General features: G+C 41.1%; 1 protein-coding gene and 1 pseudogene across 4 annotated transcripts; one reads left to right on the top strand and one right to left on the bottom strand.

The window, feature by feature from the left end:
* Positions 1-2,967: 2,967 nt before the first annotated feature.
* On the top strand, positions 2,968-19,818 carry LOC141569006 (schlafen family member 11-like). Of its 4 annotated transcripts, none has more exons than XM_074320796.1 (6): positions 2,968-3,098; positions 4,003-4,171; positions 8,467-9,530; positions 10,442-10,570; positions 17,182-17,905; positions 18,109-19,818. In XM_074320796.1, exons 3-6 carry the CDS (start codon positions 8,474-8,476, stop codon positions 18,899-18,901), a joined length of 2,703 nt encoding a protein of 900 aa, XP_074176897.1. In that variant the 5' UTR covers positions 2,968-3,098; positions 4,003-4,171; positions 8,467-8,473; the 3' UTR covers positions 18,902-19,818. The 4 variants fall into 4 exon arrangements, with proteins under 4 accessions (XP_074176897.1, XP_074176899.1, XP_074176898.1 ...); XM_074320798.1 differs by having other exon boundaries at positions 3,020-3,098; positions 4,087-4,171; XM_074320797.1 differs by having other exon boundaries at positions 3,020-3,098; positions 4,047-4,171.
* LOC141569007 (large ribosomal subunit protein eL33 pseudogene) lies at positions 5,076-8,454 on the bottom strand (annotated as a pseudogene).
* Positions 19,819-20,769: the final 951 nt, after the last annotated feature.

Genomic DNA, 20,769 nt, shown 5'->3' with positions numbered 1-20,769 from the left:
CGCAGGACATGGTGAGGCCAAAAAGGAACACCCATGGAGTCATAGGTAGGGGAGCCATACCACTATACTCTTGCTGGTGGCTGGGTTGGAGACACAGGAAATAGGAGCCACACTGTCCACAACCTGTCTTCCATGTCTCTCTGCCAAGCAATCTCACTTGCTAGTTGCAATCCGCTTCTCTGCAATCTGCAATCCACACTCTGCCGCTTGCTAGCTCAGCCACCATCTTCTTGCTAGCCCCCATTTTCTGCTAGCTCAGCCACAGAAGTTATATTAGTAGCCAATGGCTCACTGGTTACAGCTGATGGCCAAATAGCCACAGCTGATGGCCATCCAATCACAGTTGATGGCCATTTACTACCTGAACCAGCACCTTCCACATGAGGCCGACAGCCTGGAAACTGCACTCTTGACTCTGTCCCCACAGCCTCTCACATCCCATGAGGTTTCTTGGCCCAGCCCACCTGAATTTACACCTACAGAGAGGAAGACAGCCATGGTGTCATGCAGGGTGTCACACAGGGTCTCTGGTCCCACTCCCCCACAAGAACGCAGAACATGGTGAGGCCAAAATGGAACACCCACGGAGCCATAGATAGGGGAGTAATACCACTATATTCTCGCTGGTGGCTGGGTTGGAGACACAGGAAGCAGGAGCCACGCTATCCACACCCTGCCGTCCACTACTCTGCAATCCACAACCCGCACTCTGCCATGCTAACTGCAATCTGTGCTTGCTAGCTCAGCCACCATCTACTTGCTAGCCCCCATTTTCTGCTAGCGTAGTGTCGTGCGGGAGACCCTGCTCGCTCCACCATCTTTCAGGCGGGGCGGCCTGCGGGGTCTCTGCTCCCGCTCCCCACACAAGAACGCAGGATAAGGTGAGGCCGAAAAGGAACACCCACGGAGCCACAGGTAGGGGAGCCATACCACCACGGTCTCAATGGAGGCTGGGCCCACCGGACGCCGACCTGCCGTCCGCTTTTCCGCCAACCGACCAACGACTCTTCTCCACTCTCTCCTCTCTGCTCCCCTCTCTCGGCTCTCCTCTTCCGTTCTCCTTGGCCCTCCTCTTCCGCTCTCCTCGGCCCTCCGTAGTTGCAGCAGTTATACCAGCAGCCAATTGGCTAACCGGCCACAGCCAACGGCCAATCAGCCACAGCCAACGGCCATTCACCACCCGAGCCAGCACCCTTCCACGTGAGGCCGAGAGCCTGTAAACTACTCTCTGGGGCTCTGTCCCCACACGTAGCCACGACAGTTATATCAGTGGCCAATGGCTCACTGGTTACAGCTGACGGCCATCACAGTTGAAGGCCATTTACTACCTGAGCCAGCACCTTTCCACGTGAGGCCGAGAGCCTGGAAACTGCACTCCTGGTTCTGTCCCCACACATGGGCAAGTAAGAGGTTCAAAAGCTCATGGAATTCCATGAAATATGCGCGTGGGGGTGGAGTGCAGATGTTTTAGGGAACTCAGCAACAGAGGAACACAATTAGGACAGAAGCATTCTTCCCTGGTTTTGGTGGTTGTGACTTCCTTGAAGAGTGGCAGTTGCCAGGAACACATCTCAGGAGGTCTGTAAAACGAAGCCTGTCCAAAGCTACCTAAACAAGAGTTTTCCAAATTTGCTTGATGAGAATCACCTGGTATGATTGCTCAATTCCAGAACCCTGGGCCCCTCTCAACTCTAGGGCGGATGCCTGAGACCTATTTGGTGGTCCTGTGGCAAACATTGTATTGAATGGTGAAATGGGTGGGGTCCCTGCTTGGATTACAGGAAAAACACCCATCCAACTAAAGAGTCCTACCCAGGAATGACCAGAGCTTCCCAGCACCCATGTACTTGTATGGGTTTCAGAGTCAGATGTGACATGGTTCAAATACAGGTTCAAGACCCCAAAGGTGATTTGGACAAGTGAACTGATCTTTCTTATGAAAAATGGAAATGTTATCTCCCTCAGATGGTTATTGTAAAGATGAAATGCTTTGTTTCATGTGAAGTGTCAACAACAAGTAGCTATTGAACTGAGTTCTCAGTGCCTGGCATATGGTCAAAGACTCAGTGATTGGGAGAAGTTACTTTATCAACCTCGTTCCTTACCTTTTCTGAAGCATCGTTTCTTCCTAGGGATAACTGAGGTATCTTGAAATGCTTGTATCGCAGGTTTTGGCACAACACTAAATCCTCTGTGAATGTGGTTATTAAGACATCCTCTGGACCCTGCTGGGTTTTTCTCACTGGACTTTTCTAGCATGAGTTGTGGTTTTTTTTAGATGCTGTGTCTCTGGGGTAATTTGCAGGTTGTAATACTTTGCTGCAATCAGATCATTACCCACTCTGTTTGACACATGTAGGCAACATCATGAAGTGATAATGCCGGCCATATTGGAAACAGATTTGGTACAAATTGGGTTTGTGCGGCAGTCTGTAATACTAGTAGTTTCTGTGACAGTCCACCGTGAATAATGAGCCTAGAGATTTAGATAACGGGAGACAGGAAATGGGAGTCTAGTAGTTCCTGAACCTTGCTGTCCATATTATCTCCGGGAGATCTTAAAAATATAAATCCATTGATTCTGCATATCTGGGGAGGGGCCCTATGATTTGCATTTTTAAAAGGTGTGCTGAAAGGTTCTCAGGAGCAGCCCAGATTAGGAACTTGGTTGCAATGGTTTGTTTTTTTCCCCGCTTTTGTAGTGCAAGTGACTGACTTAGGTTTTGATTGCCAGGCATCCGCTTCAAAAAGGCATCTACTTCAAAGACTACTAGACTAAACACATTGTCAGCCACATAACTACGTAGGTAAATAGCCAGGCCACCTCCTGTCACTGAGGCTCCTTTGTTTTAGAGAACTTGGTTGGTTTTGTAACTGACCATTTGGGCCGCTGTTTTTTTAAATTTTCTCCCTGCACTTAAAATCCACGCCCTTGTTTTACATTCACCAATCAAGAGTGAGCCCGCGGAAACCCAAGTTTCCACCTTTGGCTCCACCCTCAACCCCAATAAAAGCAGAACCCCAGCCAGGAGTCTCGCTCACGCTCTGCTCGCTGCCACGTTGTGTATCCCTAGGAGTGCTGTGTACTTCCAGGTCCTGTAAGTAATAAGCCTTTATGTTTTTCAAAGTTACCGGATGATCATTGCGGAAGGGCACCTTGTAATCATAATAAGAACAGGGGCGGGTCCAGCCGTAACTGGCAGGCTGACACCGGCATAAAACTGATTGATGACATCTCAAACTCAATTCCCTTTTGTGTACAACACCTTTCTTACAGTTAAAAATGGTTGCTAAATTCATACTGTAATCAAAATTCTTGTAATCTACAAGAGGACAGCAGAAAGTAGCGAAAACAAGAGCAACTGTAACTTGTGTGGGCTGTGACCGGAAACTGCAAATCAGAGTGGCAAGTAAAAGAAATTTAGGACAGCATTAGCTGTGAAATCAACAATAGGAAATCCAGCAGAAATTTCAACTACAACTGTTGGGATTATAGAGGCTACTAGAAAAATGAAATAAGAAAGTCAGTGAGTAGCACTGCTTAATTCTCGACGTGGCTCTAGCATTTTCTTTTCCTTATTGCATTAAATATTTCTTAACTCAGGCTTACTGTACAAAATAACAATTCCTCCCTCCCTCTCCATCTTCTCTCTTTCCAATTCCACTCCTCAGGGAGTAATCACTCATGATAGTTTGGTGTGTATCCAAACAGGCTTTTCTGTAGCCTTGTACTCCCAAGAAATTTAACGTGTACCTTGTGATACACAGTTCCTTTAGAGTCAAACCAGACTAACTAGCTTTTCACCTCCTTATTAATAAAATGACAAATTGTTATTGATAAGACAGGAAACAGTCTTTTTTTCTTGAGGCCAGAAAGGCAGACATTAAGAGCTAGAGCATTCTAATTTAGCCTACTGGGAAATCAAAACCTAAAAGACAGGCGAGTATGTCAGTTTTCAGACAACAACTTAAAACAGGCACCAGTCCGATTTTGTTTTTCAGAGCAACTGAAACCTAGCTTTCCCCCTGGGCCTGCTTTTCTTCAGAGGGCTTAGCTTTTAGAGCCATCTTTCCTCCCGTCCTCAGTCAAGCCGCAAACACCCGAATAACTCAGGACTCCAGGAGTTTTCTCTTTGACACCCCGACCCAGAGGAATCTGCTAATTCCCAAGGTAAGCAGCAGGTCGTGCGCTAACGTGAGGGGTGAGGTGGAAAGGCAGCGCGGGAGCGCGGGAGCGCGGGAGCGCGGGAGCGCGGGAGCGCGGGAGCGCGGGAGCGCGGGAGCGCGGGAGCGCGGGAGCGCGGGAGCGCGGGAGCGCGGGAGCGCGGGAGCGCGGGAGCGCGGGAGCGCGGGAGCGCGGGAGCGCGGGAGCGCGGGAGCGCGGGAGCGCGGGAGCGCGGGAGCGCGGGAGCGCGGGAGCGCGGGAGCGCGGGAGCGCGGGAGACATTTTGCCATAGTTGCTTCAAGTCTTTTTAAAATTCAATAAATAAAATGTTGTCTCTTTGTCCCTCCGTCTCCAGTTCGGACTTTTCTCCTTTACTCAGAGGAAACCAATATTCTGAGTTTATTGTATATCTTTACAGTATTTTTAGCACACACAGTTTTACATACACATATCCGGGCATAATATGTACCTTTGTTGTCTGCATGCTTAGCTTATTTAAATGGTATAAATCTATACATGTATACGTCTGCATCTTGATTTTTTTAACTCTACATTTTGTTTCTAATGTCTGTGTGTTTTAGTTTATTCTCTTACAGGGGTTCATAACATTCCTTTCAATAAACATTACGACATTTTATTTCCCCGTTCCTTTACTGATGGACAGTTAGGCTAGTCCCCAAATTTGGCTTTAGGAACAGTGCTAAGAGGACTGCGCTGTCTCCTTGAACACATTATATCCATTCATCTGCTGAACAACATCTTGGATGCTTCCAAGTTTTGGCAATCATGAGTCAAGCTACTAGAATATTCATATGCAGGTTTTTGTGTGGACATAACTATTCAACAAATTTGGATAAATACCAAGGTGCACAATTACTGGATTATATGGTAACAATATGTTTAAAAAATTTTGCCCAAAACTGCTAAATTGTCTTTTAAAGTGCTGTACCATTTTTCATGTTGTAACTGTTTTGATCTTAGCCAATGCAAAATTATGTTCATTTGATGCTTACAATTTGGGTAAACCTATAATATAATATTAAGACCATAAGAGAGAAGGAAGAAATGGGTGAAAACATGATTGATTTTCATAATGTTTTTCATGAAATACGTAAGACAAGGATAAGACAGTTATGTAGCATGCCATATTTTTTCATGTGTCAAGCACTGTATATTTAATAATATAGAAATTATATGGTTTTGAAGTTTAAAAGTTCTCCAGTAAACCCAATGGAGCCAGGTCGTTTCTAACATTTTCTTTGGTAACTGTCCTGATGTTTTTCTTTGTAATTGATTTATCGGAATTCTCAATTTTTTATTAAACCAGTTTGCTTTTCTGCCTATTTTTAAAAGCCATTTATGGTATGTTTTCAAACTTCTTAATATGTATTTTGGTAGAACAAAATCTTCATCATTATTTTAGAAGAAGAAATCTCCCAGAGTTTCCTATTATTTCTTTTTTGGGGGGGTGTGGGGGGTCCTGAGAATAAAAGATTAGGAGCTCTCAAGGTTTCTATGCAAACAAAATAATCCAGACTTTCTAGATATAGAAAGAAGTTGCAAATATGGAAATATTTATCTAAGAAAATAAATTAACATTCAATACTTGAGAGTAAATGTCCATATGAATATAACTTTGAAGTTCAGATATCTCTCAATGGCATTTTGTATAAATAATCTGACAAGACTATAAAGATCATAAAATATAGAACAAGATAGTTGGAAGTGTAAATTTTATCACAAGGAACACATCAGACAAATGAGTAAGATTGTGCATGACCTGGCCTTCCAAATAATTTACTGCTCAGAATTGTTTCATTGTCACACCTGAATTAACCGCTTTTTATGTGTCCAGAGCTCTTTTTAAGTAATAAAGATGCTAGTGGCTTGTCTAAAAAGCAAAAACCAAATAAGCAAAACAAAATAAAACTCTTCATCTTGGTGGTTAATCAAGTAATTGCTTTTTAATTTTCCAATTTCCTCTGCTCTTACATTTATTATTCCTGTTATTTTGTGTTCCTTTGTCATCTAGTTTTTTTCTAAATTCTTTATATTTTGAAGGAAATCTATTCTGATTTTTCCTTCTTATCAGTATAGGCATGCAGGGTTATGGATTTTTCTCCACATACTGCTTAAGCCATATCATGGTAATTTGATGTGACCTAAACTATAAACCTGCAACAGGCAGATTCTTTGTCTCTCTCACAGCACTTAGTATACCCACAATGAACACTCACTGAATGTTTTCTGAATTAATAAAACAAAGAATGACATGTTTTGATCGCATTCTTGAGTCTATAATGAAGCTAAAAGTAAAAATGACTGTGCAGGTGGCAATGCAATTCTAAGCTTTTATTCTTTCCTTTTTTTTTTTTTTTTTTAAGATTTTATTGGGGAAGGGGTATAGTACTTTATTGGGAAACTGTGTAGTCCCAGGTTTTTTTCCTTAGTTGTGGAGGGCACAGCTCATCTCCAGGTCCAATTGCCAATAGTAGCAGGGGGCACAGCCCATCATCCCTTGCGGAGTCGAGGAGTTGAACCGGCAACCTTGTGGTTGAGAGCCCACTGGCCCATGTGGGAATCAACCTGCAGCCTTTGGCGTTGAGCACGGAGCTCCAACCACCTCGGTGGGCCCAATCCTAAGCATTTTGAGTCCCCTTTCCCATGGTACTATTGAATTTGTTTTGTTTTTTCAAGAGAAGTAGTCCACTTTATTTACTTTTCACTAAGTTTAAATCCTTGAGGGGTACAGCATTACACAGATTCTGTGTCCGATGGCCTTAGCAGGAAGGTTGCTTCAGAATTGGGCACGAACCATTGCACTGTTTCCATGAGCACGAGTTCCCTTTCCCCAGATTACTCTGGTTTTGTTCGGTTTGCCACCAGGAGTCACAGTGTTGTTCTTTGCCTAGTATACATAAACACATCTCTTGCTTAGATTCAATTCAGTTTCATCTCGAGTATAAACACCTTCCATTTTAAGAAGAGCTGTGTGCTCTCTCTGGTTCGGGAGAGCCCGCTTAAGCCAGGAAAACTGGCTTTGAACCACAGCTTTCCAGGCATATTTCTGCTTTTAAAAGTCCTGTTCCCAGCAGGCCTCCACAGGCCCCAAGATGGCAGAAAAAGTGGTACTGTTGAGTTTTGATTTGCTCAACCACTCCCAAATAGAAGTTCTTTGACATCATAAAGACTTAGAATCCATCGACCCTTCTTTTTCCCCATTTATCAGATCCTCCCCCTGCCCTGGCCGTCTTCATTTCCCACCATGTCCTAAGAACGCATATAGTCCAGATGTTCAGTCACTTTCTTACTAATGATCTAAATTTACATGCCTTACTCTCCTTTTAAGTTTTTTTGGAGGTAAAGATTTTGGTTTTTATGTTATCAATACTTTCAAACTTACAAAAAGAAAAATACAGAGAACAAAATAACAAATATGTCCACCACCCAAATTTAATAGAAGTCAGTTTAAAACTTATTAAAACTTTTCAAATATACACAAAAGTGAAGAGAATAGGATAGCGAACCACCATTTATCAGTCACCCACCTTCAAGAATCATTGATGTGGGCGGCCCGTGGCTCGATTGGAGCGGGAGCTCTGAACAACAGGGTTTCCTGGTTGATTCCCACATGGGCCGGTGAGCTGCACCCTCCACAACTGGAATGAAGATGGCGAGCTGCCCCTGAGCTTCCGGAGGGGTGGCCAGATGGCTCAGTTGGTTAGAACACAAGCTCTCAACAACAAGGTTGACGGTTCTAAACCCCAGCGGGACTTGGAACTGAGCTGCGCCCTCCACAACTAGAATGAAGGGCAGCTACTTGGAGCTGATGGGCCCTGGAGAAACACAGGTCCCCAATATTCCCCAGTAAAATAAAAAGAATCATTGATCTATTGCCGATAAGTGGTACCACTAACCAATCGCCGAAGCCAAAAGCCCAGTTACTGTACTTTAATCCTTTCTCCTGATTTCTATCTGGTCAATACAGAGCCATGTTAATTGTGTTCCCTAACTATCCGATACGCTCAAATTCTCTTCATCCCAACCGCCACTACTGCCAGGGTACCATCTCACATGGATCACTGCAAAACCCTCCTACTGCAATTACTTTATGCAACCATTTCCTTCCAACAGGAATCTCTGAGATGCAGGGCTATGCTCATTCTTATCTAGCAGTTAATCTCTATACCTAGCACTTAGCAGGAGCTCTATAAATATTTTTAATTAATGAGTGCATTTTTATGTGCTATGTAATCTGCTTCATTAACATGAGGTATGTGTTTTAATGGTTTCCGTTGCAGAGTGAAAATGGAGGATCAGAAATCATCTTTGGTGGTAGAATTATCTTACCCAGACTTGGTCATCAATGTAGGAAAAATAACTCTTGGTGAAGCTAACAGAAAAGAGCTGCAGAAACCTCAAAGAGAGAAGGAGAGGGAGAAAGTTACACAGGCTGCATGTGCTTTATTAAACTCAGGAGGAGGAGTGATTCGGATGGAAATGACAAACAACGATAAGCATCTTGTGGAAATGGGACTGGATTTAGAAGAGTGTTTGAGAACACTTATTATGTCTAAAGATTTGCAGGCTTTCTTTGATACTAAGCAACAAGGGAGGTGTTATTACGTGTTTGTTAAATCTTGGAACAGTGACCCTTTCCTGGAAGACCGGTCCATCAAACCCCGCATTTGCAGCCTGAGCTCTTCGTTATACTGCAGGTCTCTCACCTCTGTGGTTCGCATGGATTCAAGGGAGGCGTTCAATTTCCTGAAAACCAAGAAAAGAAATACAAAAACCTTGAAGGATGAACCTTCTAGTAAAGTTCGCAGGGTTACACCTCAACGCCATAACTCGAATCCTGCTTACCTAATTTTCGAAAGAGACCAGCTTGAATATGGTGAAATCCTGCCTTTTCCTGAGTCTCAACATGTAGAGTTTAAACAATTCTCTACAAAACGCATCCTAGAGTATGTAAAAAGCACAATTCCAGAGTACATCTCTGCATTTGCAAACACTGAGGAAGGCTATCTTTTTATTGGAGTGGAGGATAAGACTAAAAAAGTTCTGGGATGTCCTAAGGAAAATGTTGACTGTAAAGCTTTGAAAGAGAAAATAGAAGCTACAATAGAAAAATTACCTCGTGTCCATTTTTGCCACCAATCTCAAAGCAAGATACCTTACGCAGTCAAAATCTTGGATGTGTTAGCCAACGGAGAGCTCTATGGCTATGCTTGTGTGATCCGAGTGCAGCCATTCTGTTGTGCAGTGTTCTCAGAAGATCCCAAATCATGGATGGTGAAGGACAAAAACGTCTGCAGCCTGACAGCTAAGGAATGGGTAGACATGATGATGGACGCAGATCCAGGTAAGAGGGGGAATGTACCTCCCTCCCTGGTCTATCTACCTCTTTAGCTCCTTCATATTAAACACGGTTTCCTTTATTTCCTATGACTTTGAAATTCACACCCAATAAACTCTGTTTTTTGAATCTCCGAATATCCTGCTTTCCATACCTGATAAGACTTTTGTTGGATAATTAGTAGCCCAAATCAGTGTCCTATAATAGGCAATTTTTTCACATCAAAGATGAAAAGAAAAATTTGGGGGAATGGTTACCTTGCAGTAGCTCCACAGTCATTTATTAAACGTTCAGGAATTTTGTGAGCCAGATGTTAAACACAGTCATTATTAAAAATGAAGTGATAGAAAATTACAATTATATTAACAAGTGTAATAAATACAAACTCACCCCTTCCTAATAATTTACTACGTTTTAGTATTACCTTTGCTTGTGAAGTTATTTACATCTATTTGTTACCTGTGGTGGAGTTAGTATCGAAGGCCGTGCTACTACGCATTTCTTCCCAACTCTGTATTCATTCACATCACGTTGGTAGCTTGAAATTGTCCATAGTAGGAATATTTACACTACAGAAATAAGCTACATGGACAGATATGTTTACTCAAAGAATGTGCTAAATACCATAAAATAAATACAAACAAAAGGCTATCTAGACATACAGAGTGAAGAATTATGTTGAATGGGAAACACATTCAAACTTCCAAATCATGTCTCTTCAATAGTGGACTTTGGCAACCATCATATGCAATAAAGGCACTTGTCTACACAGGGTAAATGGGCCATTATCTTGCCATTATTTTTAAAGTCACACCACCTGGACTGTCACGTACTATACCCACTCAGAAGGCCTCTTTCAGTGGTGAAAAACGAACTAACTTGTCACACAATAACACTAGTTTTCTCTCTTTCTTAAGATCTTCTACACTTCTCCGAAGAATTTGAATCTCAGCTGAGTCTGTCTAGCAGCCCTCCTCTTAGCAGACCGGTGTACTCCAAGAAAGGCCTGGAACATAAGAAGACTCTCCAGAGACGGTTATTTTCAGGTAGTAACTGTGGTTTGCCTACTTGACACCAGCCATTTTGTATGCTAGGATAAGGGGAGATAAATGGTTATGTTTGTTTTTTAAAATCCTGAAAGTATGCTCTGCAAACCTATGTGTACAAGGTGGTAATACAAACATATCGGTGATAAGTAATTTAGACATGAATTCTCACTGATGCCACTGGCTGAGGCAGTACCACACATAGAATCCAGGATTATTGCCCTAAACACCATTTGGTCTTGTAGTTCTCAAATTGCACTGATCATCAGTATTTCTGGTTATTTAAAAAAGTACAGATACCTGGTTCCCTACTCCACACTTAATAAATTAGAATATTAGGGGAGGGCCGGCCCGGTGGCTCAGGCGGTTAGAGCTCCATGCTCCTAACTCCGAAGGCTGCCGGTCCCATTCCCACATGGGCCAGTGGGCTCTCGGCCACAGGGTTGCCAGTTCAATTCCTCGAGTCCTGCAAGGGATGGTGGGCTCTGCCCCCTGCAACTAAGATTGAACACGGCACCTTGAGCTGAGCTGCCGCTGAGCTCCCGGATGGCTCAGTTGGTTGGAGCCTGTCCTCTCAACCACATGGTTGCCGGTTCGACTCCCGCAAGGGATGGTGGGCTGTGCCCCGCCCTCCACAACTAAGACTGAAAGAACAACAACTTGAAGCTGAACAGAACCCCCCACAACTAAGATTGAAAGGACAACAATTTGACCATTGTTCCCCAATAAAGTCCTGTTCCCCTTCCCCAATAAAAATCTTTAAAAAAAAAAAAAAAAAAAGAATATTAGGGGATAGCACCTCATAATGCGCATTTTTATCAAGCTTATTCACATGATTCTGACGTTGATCCAGATTGGAAATCTTTTATCTAGTTGAACTAGAGGCATGCATTGCACCAGGAGCAAAAAATTGCCTAACTCTGCCAGATCTTTCCAGAGGGGTGGCTGTTATGAATATAAATAAAAGAATAAATATTAATGTTTATAGCAAGATGTAACACAAAACAAAATAAAATGAAGATCAATTGTGAACCCTTACGAACATGTTTCAGATTTAGGAGAAACAATCTTGTTTAACAGCATGAATAGTGATACAGAACCAGGACAGTGTCTGTTTTTCTCCTTTCATCCCTCACTCCAAACTCATTAGGCCTTTTCTAGGAATCCATTGCCGTCCTCTTTCTATACTTCTAGAAAGGGAAAACCTCTTGCTTAAGTCTATGCAGTAAATCAGTTGCTTATCTGGCACTAGAATCTCGCACGTGTCCTGAAAATGTGTAAATATCTACCAAGGACCATTAATAGATAATGATTGCCAAATATAAGATTTTATTTTTTCCCTTACCTGAGGTCTTTGCATTCATTTGCACATCAAATTTATATTTTAAAAATTGTCTGGGGCGTGGGAGATGAGGGTAAGGGGGATCAAATATATGGTGATGGAAGGAGAACTGACTGGGTGGTGAACACACAATGGGATTTATAGATGGTGTAATAGAGAATTGTACACCTGAAATCTATGTAATTTTACTAACAATTGTCACCCCAATAAATTTAAAAAAAATTGTCCACAATAAACAGTATTAGATACAAGAGTAAGCATAAGCTTTGATAATATTTTCTAAACCCAGTAAGCTCCATTTTAGTACAGCTTATTACCATGGAATAAATTATAAGGAAAAGGAAATAGTGGACTCTATGCTCATAGAGCGACAATCTATTATTATATAAATAAGCAATTTTCCAGGAATTGTACCAAACATCTGAAGAATAGATACTTCCAACACTATTAAAATTGTTCCAGGGCCACAGAAAAAGAATTAAAATTATCAAGTTATTTTTTAAAGCAGGAGTAACAGTAATTACAAAACCTGACAGCACAATAAAGGAAAACATTAGACTATGAATGAGGATGCAAAGCTAGAACTCCAGGGATGAAAAGAGAAATCAACATTAACAGAGTTATTGTTATAATTCAAGATGTCTGTATATCTATGCAAAAAATATGATTGTCTTCTGATACATTGAAAAGGCATTTGAAAAAACTTAATACAATTCTTGATTTAAAAAAAATCAGTAAAATAGGAACCCATAGATATTTCTTTAATATAATATTTATGTCTAATATTTATACCTATCATGTTAATTGAGAGGTATTAGAGGCATTCCATTAAATTCAGGAACAAAACAATCATATGCACTACTACAACTTTGGTGTAATATCACCAAATGAAATTAGCTAAGAGAAATTGAGGGGAAGTGCAAATTGAAGAAGGTAAGACTATATTTGGAAGTTCAAGAGAATTGATGAAAAACTACTATAAACAGTAAAAGAATTCAAAATGAATATAATTAATTGCATTACATAGTATTATAAGAAACATGTGAAAATTAATATGCAGAATTCGATATCCTAATATAGCAATGCAAGAAAATACCCCATTTTCAATAGCAACAAAAAGTTAAAATATCCAGGATAAACCAATCTGAGAAAAAAATTAAAACAATATTGAAGGACACAGATGAATACTTGAGTCAAATGGAAACACATGTCATGTTCGTGAAAAGAAGACATCATAAACTTGTATAGTCTCTGTTATTTTATCAATGTAATGAGATATCAGTAAAAAACAAGAGACTAACCTAGACAATCTTATTCTAAAGTAACAGTGGAAAAGTAAATAAGCAAGAAGAGCCAGGAAATGAAAACTTGAAAAGAGCAAACAAGAAAAGTTATCCAGATATAAAACCATTATAAAGCCTCTAATAAAAAGAGTTGTATGTGCATATAATTAGACCTAGGGTATAGAATAGAAAGTCTGGAAATAGATGCAAACACATATGAGGATTTAGTTTATGATGCACTTGACTTCTCAAGAAAGTAAAGTAGATGTTTCAATAAAGAGATTTTGCGTTAACTGGGTAGCAATTTATTTTTAAACAGATGGATTCACACTTCATGCCATATACCAACATAAACTCTATGGATCATGAATTTAAAACAAAATATTAAAGCCATAAATGTTTTAGAAGAAAACATGGGCAAATGCTCTTATAACTTTGGCAAAAAGATTAGAAAAGTCAAGATTCAAAATACCAAAGCCATGAAAGAAAGAATTGACATATATGACTGCACACATTTTTTTTTTTTTAAGCATTGTGCATGGCAAAGCCACTAAGAAAGGTCAAAGGACCATTGACCAACTGGGAAAAATATTTGCAACTTATATCATCACAAAGAGTCGATGTCTCTAATATGCAAAGAGCTCCCAGAAGTTGATAAGGATGAAAAAAACAACTACTTAACAGAAAAATCAACAAAGACATTTTAGAAAAAATAAAATTCAAATGGCTTCAAACTATTAAAAAGATGCTCTTATTAATCAAACTAAGAGACATGCAAATTAAAATGAGATATCATTTCTCTCTACTGGAATGTAAAAAATAAAGGAATCTGACATTATCTTTTATGTGCTACGCTGTGGGAACACAAGTCTTCTCATACATTACTTGTTGGAGTGCATATTGGTACAATTGGCAATATCTGTCAGAATTACAACTACGTTTGCCCTTTTTCCAGTAATGCCACTGCTGGGAATTTATTCTTCATATATACCTGCATACATACCAAATGTACGAGATTACCTATTGTACTATTATCATAACAGCAAAAGATTGGAGGGGAGGAATCTATGTGCCTATCAGTAGGGACTGGTTAAATCAAATATGGCACACCTATAAAATGGCATGTTAGATAATCGAAAAAAAAAGTAAAGAAGTTCTTATGTACTGATATGGAAAGATCACCAACATATAATATATTGTTAAGTGTGAAAAAGTAAGTGTCAAACAGTTTATTACCTATTATGTAAGAAAGGAAAAGATATTTGCATAAAGGAATTTTGGAGGAATAGGCAAGAAACTAAATAAGTATCTATGGAAGGGGAGTAGGACAGGGTTGGGGAGACAGGAAATGGAGCAAATGGAAATAGGAGTGTATTGCTATTTGGACTATGGAAATGTATTCCTAGTTAAAATTAATTTTTTAAAAGCCAATTTTCATTTTCAGAGACTGCTATTGTTATTATTAGGTTTGTAATACTAACAGTGCTAAAGAAAAAGTTTGTTTTTTGTTTTATAATAAGATTCCAGACATTAAGAATAAAAATGTCCTCAGCACATTAATTAGCATTGATTGATAATAATTTGCCTTGCGGTTAACCACTGTCTCGTAAATATTTATCTTGGAAGAAATGTAATAACTGAAATAGTAATTCTGTCTATCACTAGAGTTATTGATACTAAAGAAAGTCGGGGCCTGGGTAGTAGGTCAGAATCAAGCAGCCCCCATAGACTTTTGTCCTGGTGTCCTAAACCATTCGGAGCCCTCACCTGATTTCCTATAGTTTGAAAACAACTACTTTGGACATTTCAGTGCTTTGTTTCTTAAGATTTCCCTGGATCCACAGTGGAATTAGTATTCAGAATGGATACATAATTCTATGGGAGCTCAGAGGAGAGAAGAACAGACGTGGGAGTTCTGGAAAACATGAGAGGAGTTTATCAGGTGTCAAAAGTGGAGGAAGGTAGTAGAGTCTCAGAGCACAGATCTGCAAGGCACAGAGGCCCCAAGTCTCATGGGGAATGTGGTGCATGTAGAGTGGTGGCATTTATTGAACACCCATTCGAGTCCCTGTGATTTACTAAGTGTCATGTAGACTATCAAAGAAATGAAAGGGACACTTCTTGCCTTCACATAATTTCCTTAGAAGCATGTCTGTCCCATTACATAATTAAAGAAAATAAGACCTATTCAACGATGAGGTAAAACATGGTTGCTATGAGATACATTAGTGATTTTCTCCAATTATCAGGAGAGGTGGTCTGTATGACCTGCATGGCAGTGCGGTAGAGTGAAAACAACAGAGGGCCTGGTGTCTGAGGCTTGGGTTTGGACTCTGGCTCTGCCATTTCCTATGGGTGTGACCATGTGACCATGGGCAACTCACTTGAGCTCTCTGAGTTTCCATTTTCTCATATGAAAAAGAGAATAATAAGAATATCTGCCTTGTACAATTGTGAGGCCCGGAGATGTGTGTAAGCTCCCTAGTACAATCAACAAATGATATGGTTTCATTTTATTACTCCTTTGGTTTCTAAACTTCCATTTTAAGCATGTTCTTATATTATTCTATTTCGTCCGTTCTTAGAGGTGTGTTTCTCCCCACCGTTTAACATGTCTAAAATCTGGATATGTCCCATAATGGATGCCGTCTCCCACTGCTCCCATCCAGGTTGCAGGCAGAACCTAGTTGCACGAACACCTAGTACAAGGCAGAAAGCAAGAGCGAAAATGAACAATAAACAATTACCAACGAGATGGGTAATTTCACTTAAAATTACCACTACAAATCTCGTGATCTGACACCACCACAAACAGGATGAAAACAGTCTCTTCATTTTTTTTTAATCCTCATTTGGAACAAATGATCATTGAAATAAGTTTAAAGCCCTACAGTGTGAATCTATTCTTATGTCACATGGTTGTACCTTGCTCCCTTGTGACAAAGGGAAGGCTCTCGTGACGGGTGCAGCCTCACACTGATTTGTAAGTGATGCCAGAATTCTGCTTCAGGAGAGTTAGCTCAGGGCCTAACTTCAGGGTCTCCCAGCCCAGGACCATAGGGGCTCTCTGCTAATAAAAGGTTTAATGAGCACCTTCTTCCTGGAACGGCTCCTTCTACCTCCATCAATGGGGACTATTCAGAGAAATTTTGAGATTCAGATACTTTAGAGTAGGAAGGGGAACAGAATTAACATTTCGCAAGCAACTACAATGAGCCAGATAATTTATGCTATTTCATTTATTCCTCACCATAGGAAATATGCTATTTTTTCTTCTTTAAATTAAAGTTTATTGGGGTGACGATTGTTAGTAAAGTTACATAGATTTCAGGTGTACAATTCTGTAATATATTATCTATGTCTCACGTTGTGTGTTCACCACCCAGAGTCAGTTCTCTTTCCATCACCGTATATTAGATGCCGGAAATGTGCTATTTTTAATATGTTGTTCTTGTTTTTGTTTGTTTTACAGTTGAGGGAACAGTCTTAGAGAAATGAAGGAATTTTCCAAGATCATAAACATAGTAAACACATAGGTTTAGATGAAGCGTGCCCGATTTTCAAGGCTTCTTTTCCTTTAGTGCAGGGGTTTTGAAACTTTTTTCAACTTTTTTTACCAAGGGCCATATGCGGTAAAATACACAAATAGCCGGGCCACTCACTTGAGGTGTAGTACGTATTGCCTCACCTGGTTTATTAAAGTAAACTAAATATGTTTTTGGAATTTGCTGTGGGCCAATTAAAAATGGATTGCAGGCCGCAGTTGGCCCACGGGCCGCAGTTTGGACACCCCCGGTTTAGATGAAGTTTGCCCGATTTTCAAGGCTTCTTTTCCTTTATTATAAAATATTTACAAAAGAATATATACCAAAATCCATGCTTTATCATGATTAATTATAATTAAGTTTAATAAATAATGTTATGAATTATAATTAATCATAAAATAAATATGTTGACCACAAATTTATAATTCTTTCTATGTCTAGTGACACCAGGAGACTTGCAGTATACTCCCATATCCCTGTGGGAGGAGCTGTCCTCAGAGCATGACGGTCTGGAGGAATTAATGAATAAGCAAATGCAGCCTTTCTCCCACGGCATTTTGATCCTTTCTAGAAGCTGGGCCGTGGACCTGAATTTGCGAGAGAAGCAGGGAGTCATCTGTGATGCTCTGCTGGTAACACAGAACAGCCCCCCCATTTTCCACACCATCCTCAGGGAACAAGATGCAGATGGGCAGAGTTACTGCACCCATATTGCCTTCACTTTGAAGCAGAAGCTGGTGAACATGGGGGGCTACACCGGAAAGCTGTGTGTCATGACCAAGGTCCTCCATCTGAGTCCTAAGAGGAATGCAGAGTCCTTTGAAGGTTCAGGCTCTCTGATTGATTACCCTAAGTCCTATAACCTTGCAAACACCCAGCAGATGGAAGACTTGCTACAGTCCCTCGTGATTGTCTTGCTCAGCTTCAGGTCTTTCCTGAGTGACCAGCTTGGCTGTGAGATTTTAAATCTTCTCACAGTCCAGCAGTTTGAGATCTTTTCAAAAAACCTCCGCAAAAACAGAGAACTGTTTGTCCATGGCTTACCTGGCTCAGGGAAGACAATCATGGCCATGAAGATCATGGAGAAAATCAAGAATGTGTTTGGCTGTGAAGAAAATGAAATTCTCTATGTTTGTGAGACCCAGCTTCTGAGGGACTTTGTCGGGTAAGCAGTTGGATTTTATTGTCACTACATGAGGTCCAGTCTGAGAATTCCATACTCAGTGCACCCAAATTACCTTGTTCCTTAAGAGTTGGGTGGTAAAATGATCTGTAACCATAGTCCTATGTTCATAGGAGTATGCTGGAGTAATTTTCCTTCTTTATTTACTTGGAGAAAACCTAAGTGTGTCATTTTTATTTTTACAGTAATAAAGGTATCTGCTGTGCAGTGACCCGGAAAACTTTCATGAGTTTTGACTTTGAAAAGATTCAACACATCATCATCGATGAAGCTCAGAATTTTCGCAGTAAAGATGGGGACTGGTATGAGAAGGCCAAAATCATCACTCAGAGAAGAAAGAATTCCCCAGGAATTCTCTGGGTCTTTCTGGACTACTTTCAGACCAGTCACATGGATGACAGTGGCATCCCCCCTCTCTCAGACCAGAATTCAAGAGAAGAGCTCACCAGAGTGGTCCGCAATGCAGATCGAATAGCTGCGTACCTACAACGTATACTGCAGGAGATCAAATTAAAGCTACCACGTAACATTCCCCGAAAATCCCTGGAGATCCTGGATGAGGCTGAGTGGGTTCAGGGTGTTCAAGGCTTCCGCACTATTAAGAAGTGCTCGAACTTGCAAGAGATAGTGACCTATGTAGCAGAGCAGTGCCAGTGGTTTTTGAGGAATGGTTATTCCCCTAATGATATTGTTATGCTTTGTAGCACAGTGGAGGAAGTGGAAAAATATAAAGATTACTTCTCAAAACCAATGAGGAAGAGAACAATGTCTCGGAACAATGATACCTCCATTTGGGCCAATAACATCACGTTGGAGAGTATTCGCAGATTTTCAGGCCTGGAAAGAAACATCGTGTTTGGGATCAATCCAAGCGCAGCTGAGTCGGCGATTTTCTACAATCTTCTGCTCTGTCTGGCTTCCAGGGCCAGGCAGCATCTGTATATTGTGACGCTTCAGGACTGGGAGATCCCACTCTAAGAAGAGTTGATAGAGATAAAATATTCCCTCTGTCCCTTCAGTGTCAGAAAAAGAATGACTACTACTCTGCGTTATAAAAGCATTACTTCTAACAATGGACGCTTGCAAGAAAACTGGCTTCAGAGTTGTTGCTATATTCTGTGAAAGGAACACCTGAAAAGTCTAATTCTTCGTGTTCTCAACAGAGGTGTCACAGTGCTTTCACAAGACTCCCCAGTTGTGTGTCGGCATTTGCAAACACTGAAGGAGGGTATGTATTTTGTGGGTGCATGATGAGACCCATGAAGACATGGGATGTGAAAAAGAGAAAATAGATCTTACCACCTTGAGGGCCTCTATTGATGACTGCATTAAGAAGTGACCTGTCCATCATTTCTGTATGCAGAAGTGTGACATAAAATATACCATCAGGGCCGGCCTGGTGGCTCAGGCGGTTAGAGCTCCATGCTCCTAACTCCAAAGGCTGCCGGTTCGATTCCCACATGGGCCAGTGGGCTCTCAACCACAAGGTTGCAGTTCAATTCCTCGTGTCTCGCAAGGGATGGTGGGCTCTGCCCCCTGCAACTAAGATTGAACACGGCACCTTGAGCTGAGCTGCCTCCCGGATGGCTCAGTTGGTTGGAGCGCATCCTCTCAACCACAAGGTTGCCGGTTTGACTCCCGCAAGAGATGATGGGCTGCACCCCCTGAAACTAGCAACAGCAACTGGACCTGGAGCTGAGCTCTGCGCCCTCCACAACTAAGACTGAAAGAACAACAACTTGAAGCTGAACAGAACCCTCCACAACTAAGATGAAAGGACAATGACTTGACTTGGAGAAAAGTCCTGAAAGTGCACACTGTTCCCCAATAAAGTCCTATTCCCCTTCCCCAATAAAATCTTTAAAAAAAAAAAAAAAAAAAAAAAAAAAATATATATATATATATATATATATATATATATATACCATCAAATTCATTGAAGGACACATGGGCGCTTTCCATGGATATGTCTGCGGCCAAAGTGGGACAATTCTGCTATGCAGAGTTTGCCAAACAGCCTGGTGCCTGGCAGGTGAAGAAAAACCATGTGAAACAGCTGGACACAAAGGAATGGGCAGCTTGGATGATGGAAGCTGACCCAGGTCAGGGAGCAGAATCCACAATGACTGTAATATTGCTGGGGGTTAGGAGGGAGGAAAGGGAGGTATTATTTTAAAATCTGGGGAAAGAGAGGTACTGATTTGCAGATGTCTGATTTGTTAATTCCTATCGGTGCTGTTGGTGTCACTGCCCTCCTTTCCTTCTTCCCATCATAAATACCCTGCATTCAGCAGATGCCCGGGCTAGCCGACCCACTAGAGCAGGGGTGTCAAAACTGCGGCCCGCGGGCCAACTGCAGTCTGCAATCCATTCTTAATTGGCCCGAGCAAATTTCAAAAATATATTTAGTTTATTTAAATAAACTAGGTGAGGCAATACATACTTCACCTCAGGTGAGTGGCCCAGCTGTTTGTGTATTTTACTGCATATGGCCCTTGTTAAACAACGTTGAAAACAGTTTCGACACCCCTGCAGAGGTTGGTGCAAGGGGCTGTTTGACCTGGTCATTTCTATTTTCACATCCTTTCTTGTGTTCATAGTCAAGTCTCTTCTTTCTCCATTTTGATTATGAACTCACATTTAACTATTCAGGAAATTCATGTGTGGTGGCAGAGACGCAAAGACAGACAATAGGAAAGTTTTATATTGGGGGAAAATAAAGAATGCCCAGGTATGATCTATTTTGCAGTTGTTCTAGGGAAGCTGGAAGTGGGCTTACTGGAAGAAGGGCATCTTATGTCACTGGTTAGGGGAGCCCAGTTGGCTTTTTTGGTTGGCGCTGAGTT

This window comes from Rhinolophus sinicus, linkage group LG15 (assembly GCF_036562045.2).
Source record: "Rhinolophus sinicus isolate RSC01 linkage group LG15, ASM3656204v1, whole genome shotgun sequence".
Classification (NCBI taxonomy): Eukaryota; Metazoa; Chordata; class Mammalia; order Chiroptera; family Rhinolophidae; genus Rhinolophus; species Rhinolophus sinicus.
The sequence above is the reverse complement of the archived record's forward strand: the minus strand, read 5'-3'. Positions and strand labels throughout refer to the sequence as shown.

Coding starts and splice junctions, on each gene's coding strand:
- LOC141569006 (XM_074320796.1), top strand. CDS start 8,474: ATGGAGGATCAGAAATCATCTTTGGTGGTAGAATTATCTTACCCAGAC. Junction 10,571..17,181: donor CCAGAGACGGTTATTTTCAG/GTAGTAACTGTG, acceptor TTCTATGTCTAG/TGACACCAGGAGACTTGCAG. Junction 17,906..18,108: donor CTTCTGAGGGACTTTGTCGG/GTAAGCAGTTGG, acceptor TTATTTTTACAG/TAATAAAGGTATCTGCTGTG.